Consider the following 12,557-nt stretch of genomic DNA (forward strand, 5'->3'; position numbering starts at 1 on the left):
AGGGGAAACTGAACTGGTTGCAGGGGCAGAATGGGACGGTCAACTAGTATCCAAGTGAGCAGGAATAAGGCTACAGTCAGAATTCATATTTTAAGCTTGATCTGTTATAAGATTTTCCTAAGGCATTACAATGAAGCTGGGTCTTCCTTGGTTTCTGTAGACATTTTATATCCATGTAATGTTCCAAGAATACCAATGGCTCCAGAAGAACAGAATAAAGTGGTCTGGTTTTAAGTGGTCACTAAGTCTGGTGCCATGCAAATGAAAGGTCAATCTGGAGACATCTTCAGAGAGAGGACTGTGCAACTTCGCCACCAGATACCGCTGAGTCCATTTCTCACTACCAGTTCCACTCTTAGTTCCCTCTATTTAGGATCCACTGTTAGGAACAGAAATAAAAACTTTTATCTCAAACATTTGTCAAATGTCTATGCAATGAGGATAAACTACTGGCAACCAAGTATTTGGAGTTAGAAAAATGATACAATTTTGATAGCCCTCAAATTTTGGCTTTTCCCACAATGATTTTAGTATGTGCTTGGTCTAGAATTATGAAGTCACTTATCAAAAAGAGGAAAACATCTCTGTAGGCATCAAGAAAAGATCTTATCTATGCTTAGCTATCAGCCAAAATTGTTCATAGGAAGGAAGGATACCACACAAGTTGTCTGGCTGACTCCGAGTTGGCTGCTGTCTGTAGATTCACAAAGAAAAATGTGATAAACACGAACATCCAGGCACAAATATCCATCTGGACAGGATGTTAACACCATTCCTCAATTCCTTAAGGGTCTTAATCTCTCTTAGAAGTATAAAATCAACCAATTGGTTTAAGAGCAATTTAATTCATTGCAGTAACAAGAAGGAAACTCATAGAGGAGTCATCTCTTTTGAACACTCATAAAGACTCATTTCCTACTATCACTTGGGAAGCTTAAAATACTAAGTGTATTAGGACCCTGAATTACCCATATGAAAAAAAGTGCCAAGTTCCTACTTCCACGAACCTCAACCCATCTGAGTCTTCCTTTAGATGTACTCCCCCGGCACCAGGTTACCGAAGCTCACTATGGCACAGTTCTACCAAGCGAGCTATACTTAGGAAGGGGGTGGTGACAGACAGCGGTTACTTACACCAAGCTGACATGGGGAAAACTGGCAGAAGAGACGTTCTGATAACAGAATGAATCATAAAACAGAGACTGTTCCCGTTCCCTCTTCGGTTTAAGTTGGATAATCACTAAACCCAGCATATGATTTTTGAAGCTCCTACATACCTAGTCAAAATATTCTTTATTTTCATAAAATTAATTTAATTTTTAGTATTTAATTTGGACTTCTCAATCCTTCTGAGAATCTTCCCCCATGCAACTCAGCAATCTTATAGCTAAAAGGTTAAAAGTAAAGCAAAGCTCCAGAGCCAGACCACATGAATTCATTCCTCAGTGCTTACCCACCCCATGCCCAATCCCTCTCCTGTCAAACAGGACCAGTCTCACGAGGCCTGGTGAGGAAGACATGGGATAACAACAGAGGGTGCTCAGGACAGGGTCTGCTACAGAGGTCCATAAACGATCACAACCATTAATAGTCTTAAATAGGAAAAGCATGGGAACGCTAGGAGAGCCAATGAAAGAGTCCTCAAAGACTCAATCATCTTGTGTAAAATAGATGCCAAAATCATAACACCAATAACAACGACCACTGTGATGTATCTATAAAGGGATACCACAGGATTATGCAACTATCTTCCCTCTTCATATATTACTGTCACTTTCTATATTTTTAATGCCAAAGGAGTTATTCTTAATTACCTTAAACTCGGCCTTTCTAATTTTCTGCTCCTATAACCTGCTGTACTCCCATTAACAGGGCCTCCTGAGGTTGATTTCAAGAGATTTACGATCACCGACAGTTGATTCCTCCCTCACTAATTTTTAATGGGTTTCTACTGATAAATAATTACCTAAATTAGCTAATTTCTAGACCATGTAGTTGTTTCCACTAGGAGGCCACAGCGCTATATTTGCTTTTTACCAGCTGTCTGGAAAATTATATTTAGTCCATATTTTTTTTAAGTCAGAAGAGAATGAATATGTTAATAATTTGCCACTCTTTTTAGGACTTCCCTAAGTCTTCTAATTCCTCTCAAAGCTTAAGCAAGGGGTTCAGAATATAGATATGTCAACTCACATCTCAGAGGCAACTCAATACTGGATGTTGAGGGTATAAAGTCAGACAATTCTTGCTATCACAAAAGATAAGAATTACAATGTAAACAGCATATTAAATGGTTCTGGCCTCCCAAGTGCATCCAGGTGCAGTAGTGAGACTAAAAACACACAGTACTAAGTGTAAATCTGCACACAGTACTAAAATGTTTGCCTTCAACATTTGCTCATTTTTTAGTAGGAAGAAAATCTCACTATAAACTCAACACACAATTTCCACAAACCACAAGGTTTCCACTCTGTTCTCATATTTACAAATGTAAATAAATCAATTCAGCCAAGATACTATGACTTAAAAAAAAGAAAGCCTGTGAGAAACAACTGTCCACAGAATACCTATTATTTTAAGGTTTATGTAATCCACCCAAAACAGTACCCCAAGTTTTGTATTTCAAAACAACATAAGGGAGTCTGGTCTCAGGCAAGACGAAGGAGGCACACTCCATCCAGCCTCCTCACTGCAAGCAGCTGTAACACCTGGGCAGAGTATCTGAAACAGCTGTTTGAGAGCTGGCTCTGGAAAGTAAATGACCACAGCAGGCTCAAGGGGGGGAGGAGAGTAAAACTCAAAGTATTACCCAACCAGTGACGAATTTCCCCATGTTTTCCTCTAAAATTTTCCAGCCTGGAATTGAGGTAGCCCCACTTCTGAACATGAGCAAGCACCAAAATACAGAGAGAGTGGGAAAATCCATAAATACTCCAAGTTCTAGCTTAGGAAGCAGGAAAAGTGATTCCTAGAATGGGGGGAAATTCCTCATTGCTCTTTTTCATTTCTCTGCGTCTAGGTTCCCAGCCCTAGGGAATTGATCACAAGGTCGTAGTAAGCAGAGGGAAACAGTCACCTAAACCTTAAGGGAAAGGAACCTTTCTTCCTCACTAATCAGAGGAGCTACACTCTCACCATGTGAGTCTGCTGCTCTCTGTCTTCCTGCCCCTGGCCCAGAATGGAGACAGTCACAGGAAGCGCACTGCCCCATTCTAAAGCCCCATCTTTGTGTCTGGAGGACTAAGAAAGGGAACCTCAGAGAAATAGGAAGAGCTGGAGAAACTGACCCACACAAATACCAAACCAACTGATTTGGGGCCAAGGTGGAAAGGCAATTCAACGGACAAAAGACTGTCTTTTCAATAGTACTGAAACAATCAGATATCCAACCTTGACCTACACCTCAGATCTTATAAACTATAAATTCAAAATAGATCATACAGATCTAAGCATAAAATGTAAAACTATAAACTTTTTAGAAGAAAGCAAAGGAAAATTGGTATGATGTGGAGTCAAACAAAGAGTACCTAGACATTACCCCCAAAGCATGAGCCATTAAAAAGACAATAAAGATAAACCACACTTCCAAATTTAAAAATTCTTGCTCTAAGAAAAACACTGCTAAGAGAATTAAAAAGTAAGGTACAGGTTAGAGAAAATATTTGCAAATCACATAGGCAACAAAGAATTTTTTTTTTTTTTTAATTTGACAGAGAGAGATCACAGGGAGTAAGAGAGGCAGGCAGAGAGAGAGGAGGAGGAGGAAGCAGGCTCCCTGCTGAGCAGAGAGCCCTATGCGGGACTCGATCCCAGGACCCTGAGATCATGACCTGAGCTGAAGGCAGAGGCTTAACCCACTGAGCCACCCAGGCGCCTGCAACAAAGAATTTTTATCCAAAACACATTTTTTTAAAAAATGAAAGCTAAACCAAGGAAAGAAACAACTCAAGTAAAAATAGACAAAAGACTTGAAAACAAATAAAACAGAGATTTAAGAAACAGTAGAAAAGATCAATGAAACTAAAATCTGGTTCTTTGAAAAGATAAATAAAAAACTGATAAACCTTTCACCAGACTCATAAAAAGAGAGCAAGAGAGAAAGGACTCATTCAAATAAAATCAGAAATGAAAAGAAGTTACAATAAATGCCACAGAAATACAAAGGATTATAAATAGAGGCTACTATAAAAAGTTACATACCAACAAATTAGACAACCTAAAAAAAATGAATAAATTTCTAAAAAAGCAAAAACAACCAACAAAACTTCCATGATTGAAACAAGAAATAAAAAATCCAAATAGACTGATTACTAGTAATGAAATTGAATCAGTAATCAAAAAACTCCCAACAAGCAAAAGTTCAGGAACAGATGGATTCACAGATGAATTCTACCGAAGTTTTAAAGAACAGTAATACCCATTCTTCTCAAACTATTCCCAAAAATAGAAGAGGAAAGAACACATCCACATTTATTCTAAAAGGCCAGCATTACCCTGACACCAAAACCAGACAAAGACACTACAAAAAAATAAAACTACAGACCAATATCTCTGATGAACGCAGATGCAAAAATCCTCAACCCATATTAGCAAAACCAAACTCAACAACACATTAAAAGGATCAGTCATCATGATCAAGTTAAGACAGATCTCAGGGACACCTGGGTGGCTCAGTTGGTTAAGCACTGCCTTTGGCTCAGGTCATGATCCCAGCATCCTGGGATCGAGTCCCACATCCGGCTCCTTGCTCGGCAGGGAGCTTGCTTCTCCCTCTGTCTCTGCCTACCACTCTGTCTGCTTGTGCTCACTCTCGCTCCTCTTTCTCTCTGACAAATAAATAAAAATCTTAAAAAAAAAAAAAGACTGATCTCAGCAGGGCATGGATGGTTCAATATCCATAAATCAAAATGACACACCACAATAACTAAATGAAGGATAGAAATCACATAATCATCTCAACAGATGGAATAAAAGCATTTAACAAAATTCAACATCACTCATGATAAAGGTCTCAACAAAGTAGCTTTAGAGGGAACATACTTCAACATAATAAAGGCTATATATGACAAGCCTACACCTAATATCATATGCAATGATGAAAAGCTGAAACCTTTTTATCTAAGATCAGGAATAAGAAAGGGTGTCCACTTCTGTTACTTTTATTCAACACAATACTAAAAGTAAGAGCTCCAGCAATCAGATAAGAAAAAGAAATAAAAGCATTCAAACTGGTAAGGAAAAAGTAAAACTTTACTATTTGCAGATGACAAGACGTTTTAAACAGAAAACCGAAAAGACTCTACCAAAAAACTATTACACTAAATGAATCTAGTAAAATTGAAGGATACAAAATTAATATACAGAAATGTATCATTTTTATACAGTAATAAGAGACTAGCAGGAAGAGAAATTAAGAAAACAATCCCCTTTATAACTTCACCAAAAAATAAAATACAATAAAATACTTGGAATAAATGTAACCAAGGAAGTGAAAGAACTATAACTCTGAAAACTTTAAGACACTGATGAAAGAAACTGAAGGCAACACAAGTAAATGAAAAGATATACCATGCTCATGGATTGGAAAAATATTGTTAAAATTTCAAAACTACCCACAGTAATCTAAAAGATTCAATGCAATCCTTATCAAAATACCAATAGTAATTTTTCACAGAACTAGAATGAATAACCCTAAAATTTATATGGAACCATAAAAGACCCCAAATAGCCAAAGCAATCTTGAGGAAGAACAAAGCTGGAGGTATTACAATTCTAAATTTCAAATTATACTACAGAGCTATAATCAAAACAGTGTAGTACTGGCACAAAAACAGACACATGGATCAATGACACAAAATGGACAGTCCAGAAATAAACCTACACATATATGGTCAATTAATCTACACAAAGGAGGCAAGAATATACCATGGGAAAAAGACCGTCTCTTCAATAAATGGTGTTGAGAACACTGCAGAACTACATGCAAAACAATGAAACTGGACTACTTTCTTACACCACACACAAAAATAAATTTAATGTTGAAAGAACTAAATGTGAAATCCTAAAAGAAAATATAGGCAGTAAACTCTTGAACATCAGCCTTAGCAATATTTCCTGAAACTATTTCCTCCATTAACAGAAACAAAAGCAAAAATGAACAATTGGGACTACATCAAAAGGCTTTTGCACAGCAAAGGAAACCATCAACAAAATGAAAAATCAACCTACTGTCCAGGAGATCTGTGCAAATGTTAATAGCTGACAAAAGTTAATATCCAAAATATATATATATATATATTTGTTTTTTTTTTAAATCCTATAACTCGACACCAAAAAGCAGGCAATCCAGTTGAAAAATGGCAGAGGACCTGAACAGACACTTTCCCAAAGAAGACCTATAGATGGCCAAAAGACACATGAAAAGTTGCTCAACATCATTATTCTTTAGGAAAATGGTAATCAAAATCACAATGAGCGAAGCGAGCACATCACAGCAGTCAGAATGGCTATTAACAAGAAGAGAAGAAGTAACAAAAGTTGGGGTGGATGTGGAGAAAAGGGAACTCTCATGCATGGCTGGTGGGATGTAAATTGGTGCAGCCACTATAGAGACTAGTACAGAAGTTCCTCAAAAAAATAAAAACAGAAAATAAAAAATAAAATAAAATAAAATAAAAACAGAAATACCATATGATCCAGTAATTCTGGGCATTTACCCAAAGAAAATAAAAACACTAATTCAAAAAGATAAATGCACCACTATGTTTATTGCAGCCTTATTTATAATAGCTAAGGTACAAAAAAGCCCAAAGCATCCACTGATAATGAATGGATAAAGATGTGGTATACATACACAATGGATTATTACTTGGCCACAAAAAAAAAAGAATGGAATCTTGCCATTTGAGACAAGATAGATGGCCCTATGGTATTACGCCAAATAAAAAAAGTCAGAGAAAGATACCATATGATCTCACTCATATGTGGAATCTAAAAAAAAAATATGGCAACAACAACAAAAACAGAAACAGACTCATGAATACAGAGGGAAAAAAACTGGTGGTGGAGGGGGTCACAACCGGTGAAGAGAATTAAGAGGTACAAACATCCAGTTACAAAATAAAGAAGTCATAGGGAGGAAAAGTATAGCAGAGGGTGTAGAGTCAATAATATTATAATAACTTTGTATAATGACAGATAGTAACTATACTTATCTGGCATTTTGTGAAGTGCCATGAAATGCACTTTCATTTGAAAGTGCACTGAACTGTTGAATCACTATGCTGTATACCTAAACTAACAATATCGTATGTCAACTATACTTCAATCATAAATGTTTTAGAAATTAAAAAAAAAAGACTTGAACAGACACTTCACCAAAAAGAATAAACTAATGGCTGCAGATAAGAACACAAAAAAATGTTCATTAGCCATTAGGGAAATGCAGATTAAAACCACAATGCGATACATTTCACATCTATTAGGATGGCTAAAACAAAAAGTACTGATAATATCAAATGCTGACAAGGATGTCAAGCACCTGAAACTCCTACACGGCTTTCTGGGAATGCACAATGTTAACTCTAGAAAATGATTTGTCATTTCCTTAGAAGGTTAAATGTACACCTACCACATAATCCAGCCATTCTGCTCCCAAGTATTTACCCCAGAGAAATGAAAGCACGTGTTCACGTAAAGACCTGTACACAAAGGTTCACAGTTAGCTTTATTTGTAACACCCACAAATTAGGACAAGACAGATATTCTTCAGTAGGTTAATGGACAAACACACTGTAATATTTCCACACAACAGATTCCTATTCAGGGATTCAAAGGAACATGCTATTGAGACCCACAACTAAAATGATGCTGAATGAAAAGGCATTACATTGAATGAAAGAAATCCACTTCAAAGATTAAACACTACATCCTTCCATTTAAACAACACTTTTACAAAGACCGAGCTATAGAACTGGAGAACAGATCAGTGGTTGTCAGGATTCAGGGAGTAGGAGAGAATGCAGCACGAGGACACTCTCTGAGGGGATGAAACAGTTGTGGGATGGTTACAAAAATCCACATGTGTTAAAATTCACAGAACTGTACAGCAAAGAAAAAAAAAATTAATCCATGTTAATCTTTTAACCAACATAAAAATACCTCAAATTTACAATAACATCTTACATAGCTAAATTGTGTAACTAATTGTGCTGAATATTGCCACAGAAATGGGTTTTAAAGACAATGGAACATGTAGTATCAAGCATTATTTAAACCAGGTTTATTTATAAAACATTTTAAAAGACACCACAAAACTGTTTCTTCCCAAAGTTAAGCACTCAATCACAAAAAAAATAGGACTCTTCCACAGTAGGAAAACCAATATTCAACAGAGCCAACAATTCTAGCCATATAAGCATCTGGCTTTTGAGATGTTGATGTTATAAAGCAGGTGAGTCATCCGAGAACCAAACACATGGTCTCGAAGCTCTCCAAAGTGTGTCCACTACCACCCAGGGTCCCATCTCTAGCCCCACAGAGCTTCACTAACCCCCTCCGTTTCTTCAACAGGAAGCACTTAATGAACATTCAGTTTGTTTTAAAGCTCAAGGAGTAGGAATACAGAAGGAAAAGGTCAAGGAAACCAGTTTCACTGAGAATGCCTGCACGTCATCATTCCCACCATAGAAGGCGGGTGCCTCCACAGTGCGCCCACACCTGCCCCTAACTTCCATACACCTCACATCAGAAATGCTGCTCTACCCAGTGGAGTGAGCGAAGGGGAGGAACAGCTCTCAACCACCAACGTTAAACTGAAATGATCCAACCCAGGGCTAAAATACTATGACAAAATCATATTCTTAGACACATCTCTGCACTATTTCTGTTAAAATAGGTTAGTCTTCCATTTCCTCAAAGCATTTCTTATTGGAGTCGTTTTCGCCTATTTCAAAGAAAAACAATTAACTCTTCAAAGAGTAATGCAGAGGCGCCTGGGTGGCTCAGTGGTTTAAGCCTCTGCCTTCGGCTCAGGTCATGATCTCAGGGTCCTGGGATAGAGCCCCACATGGGGCTCTCTGCTTGGCAGGGAGCCTGCTTCCCCCCTCTCTTTGTCCGCCTCTCTGTCTACTTATGATCTCTCTCTCTCTCTCTCTCTCTCTGTCAAATAAATAAATAAAATCTTTAAAAAAAAAAAAAGATTAATGCAGATGTCGTCCACCCCACTTTCAGCGATGCCTTTCCTTCACGAGTACCCACTGGCCAAGCAATAGTGCAAGGTAATCAGAACCGTGTTACTTTAAAAAGTACTCTTGAAATAGAACTTTTATTTCAATGATGAAGCTATGGATAGTTTCTTTGCCTTTCTATTTTTCTTACTTTTCAAAGGTTCCCTCTACTGAAACATTAAAATAGTTGAGTTTCCTTTTGTCTACTCTTAATGTAATTTGCAATAAACTACAGCTGAAGACCATTAATAATACTCTTGAGGAAAGCCTACTTTTTAATGTAATATCCCACCATCACCACCAAAGGGGGCGGGGATAACACACACTAAACTTTCAGATAACGCTGCTCTCACCAATCATTACAAAAATAATTTGAACACAAACATGAGGAGAGTCTGGATATTTTTAAATGGGAGAGACTCCTCCTTGATCTGTTTAACTTGCTTAAGAACAGTGCAGAGGAACATATGAACATTTAATAAGCCAACTCTGTTTATAATATTCCAAGCCTGAAGTACTTATTACATTATTTTTCAGAAAGTGAGAACTTCTTGGGGTTCCTTACGTAACTGAAAAACAATCCACTGACCATAAATGATGAACCTTGATGTACCCACAGGGAACGCTGCCTTCTGTTCAATGTCAGGAGTGGGAAGTGATGTCAAGTGACCCAGCAAGGCCTTGCTCTTTCTGCTGCCTTGGATGCTATAATTTCTATTAGTCTATGCAGACAAAGATACTCTGCATTCAAAAAATAAGTCAATACACAGAACTTCACACATGCAATTTTTTTTTAAAGAAAACTCATTCATTTTACATGATTTAGAGCCTGAAGTTGGGGGATTTTATTTTTTCCAGGCTGGAATAGATTAGCAATGCCTCCTGGGAAAAAATGCAAGTTAGAAAATCAGGACTGAGAACTCAACTGTAAACAGCAAGGAAGAAAGGAAAAACTGGATACGATTTTGCAATGCTACCAAGTCAGGGGAGCAATTTCGATGGCTCCTAGGTACCGACAACACGCCATCAGTGTGCTGTGCGTGGCAGAGAAGTCCTGACCTAAACAGTAACAGGGTTGGCTGAGATACTCCACAAATCCCCTAAAACTAAAAAATTTTTAGTCTACAATTTTAGCATAAGAATGAGACCCTTTTAGACTGTAAGCTCCTGAAAGGCTTTGTCTTCACCACACTAGGCTGGGGCCTGGTACCTGAGGGATACTCAGTAAATGCAGGTTAGAAAGAATCTAAACTGGAAACTCGACTAGTGACATGGCCATACCCCCGGGCAGGTGTCACCCACTGTTGCCCAGAAGGGCTCGCGGCACCCCTGGGAATGGCCGTCAGCAACAACACCTCCTCCACTTGGGAGGGGTTTTGTAACTCCAACAGCAGCCCACAGAGGAGAACAATTTTCTTAGACAAAATTCACTTTTTGGCTAATTTCATAGTTGATAATAGCTGGTACTGAGGGAAGTCTCAGCTCTGCCAATTTTTCACAGCTCATTTGTGTTAGCATCATCATTACCCTCAACCTATGGTTCTTCGTAGGAATCTTTTTAAGCCAGGTGTCAATTTTGTAGCTGCTGCTTTAATTAACACTGATTAGCATAACCTGTAAGTCTATTGAACAAACACCGGAAGCGGTAACAGGCCGACAGCAAATGAGAGGAAGGCTGCCTGCCCCCCTGCACCGTGGAGTCCCACACAAGCCAGCCCCCGGATAGACACTTTCCATCAGCCACAGGACCCACGCAAGGGTCCCAGCTTCAAGCCGCATGTTGAATGTCGGAAAATTTTAGTGTATTTCTTAGAATGGTTTAATAACGGCGCTACGGTCCTGCTCTCCAACAGACGCACTCATTCTGGAAACCATAAACCGAGGCTCCTTCTGATAGCATTTCTGCTCTCAAGTTGTTTTTTCTTTAAGTAAACTCTATACCCCAACATGGAGCTCGAACTCACGACCCTGGGATCAAGAGTCACACGTTCCACTGACTGAGCCAGCTGTGTGCCCTTCAGGTTCCTGTTTCAAAGACAGACTCCTACCCCACCCAGGTTATTTAACCCTCTTCTATTTACAAGCAGTTCCTCAGTTCAGGACTTTTAAGCCAGATTCCCATTACTCCTTCCTTCCATACCTGACTTTGCTGGAGAAAAGACTGGAATGCAGTGCAGTGCCAGGAGCAGTAAGACCAGTAGATTCAGAATCACAGAATCTTGCTTCAAAAGCTGCCATTACTAACCATGTGACTTGGGGCAGGGGAAATGACCCTTTCTGAGACTCTATTTCTTTATTTTCAAAAGGAGGAACATTCTATTTTGCTCACCTGTTCTTGGTCATTATAAAGATTAATAACTATTATAAATGATTAATAATAAGTAAGAAGATTAAAAACAATTTTACTTCTAGATTTATAAATACCAACATGTTAATTATATATTATAGTCAACCTCATATAACAGATGAATAGTAAATTTACTTATATATGTATGTACTTAATATAACAATAAAGGTAAATCTTTTATATTTTTAATTACAAATAATTATTTTATCTTTTAAAATATTTTATTTATTTATTTGAGAAAGAGAGAGCATGAGAGGGGAGATGGTCAGAGGGAGAAGCAGACTCCCCATGGACTTGGGAGCCTGATGCGGACTCGATCCCGGAACTCTAGGATCATTACCTGAACCGAAGGCTCAGTTGGCTCAACCACTGAGCTATCCAGGCATTCCACAAATAATTATTTTAAAGACTAAAAGTAATCTTATTATTTTTATTCATGTTCTCTCTTACTAAGTCCTGCTATGACGTACCACCTCTCAAAAGCAACCAAGTTCAAAAGTCTTCTTTGTGAAGTTTCAAACCATCCACTGCTATAATAAAGTTACTATGTAATTACAGAAATAACCCAAGTGGAAAATTACAAAATTTAAACAAAGTATAAAATACAAACTCAAAAGTCACCCACAATCCTACCACCCAGGGGTAAACTCTTAATACTGTAAGTTTTTAAGAGGTTATGTAAAATGGTCTGTATCTTTTATAATTTCACATTATCCTGTGAAAACTTTTCCCTATGGTTAGTGTTTCTCAAAAATCTGATGCTTGGGGCGCCTGGGTGGTTCAGTGGGTTAAAGCCTCTGCCTGCGGTTCAGGTCATGATCCCAGGGTGCTGGGATCGAGTCCCACATCCGGCTCTCTGTTCAGGAAGGAACCTGCTTCTTCCTCTCTCTGCCTGCCTCTCTGCCCACTTGTGATCTCTGTATGTCAAATAAATAAATAAAATATTAAGAAAAAAAAATCAGATGCTTGATTGTAACAGTCTT

The 12,557-nt window shown here is 38.1% G+C and overlaps 1 protein-coding gene across 1 annotated transcript in view; it reads right to left on the minus strand.

Moving 5' to 3' along the window:
* Positions 1 to 7,628: 7,628 nt before the first annotated feature.
* The window catches only part of LOC101682383, a 122,698-nt gene continuing 117,769 nt past the window's right edge, over positions 7,629 to 12,557 (minus strand). Inside the window, exon 4 of the mRNA XM_045072881.1 lies at positions 7,629 to 7,700. Within this exon, the coding sequence (XP_044928816.1) occupies positions 7,689 to 7,700 (12 nt within the window). The 3' untranslated portion in view covers positions 7,629 to 7,688. The remainder of the gene's footprint in view (positions 7,701 to 12,557) is intronic.

The sequence above is a fragment of the Mustela putorius genome, unplaced genomic scaffold (assembly GCF_011764305.1).
Source record: "Mustela putorius furo isolate JIRA1106 unplaced genomic scaffold, ASM1176430v1.1 tig00000129_pilon_pilon_pilon, whole genome shotgun sequence".
Lineage (NCBI taxonomy): Eukaryota > Metazoa > Chordata > Mammalia > Carnivora > Mustelidae > Mustela > Mustela putorius.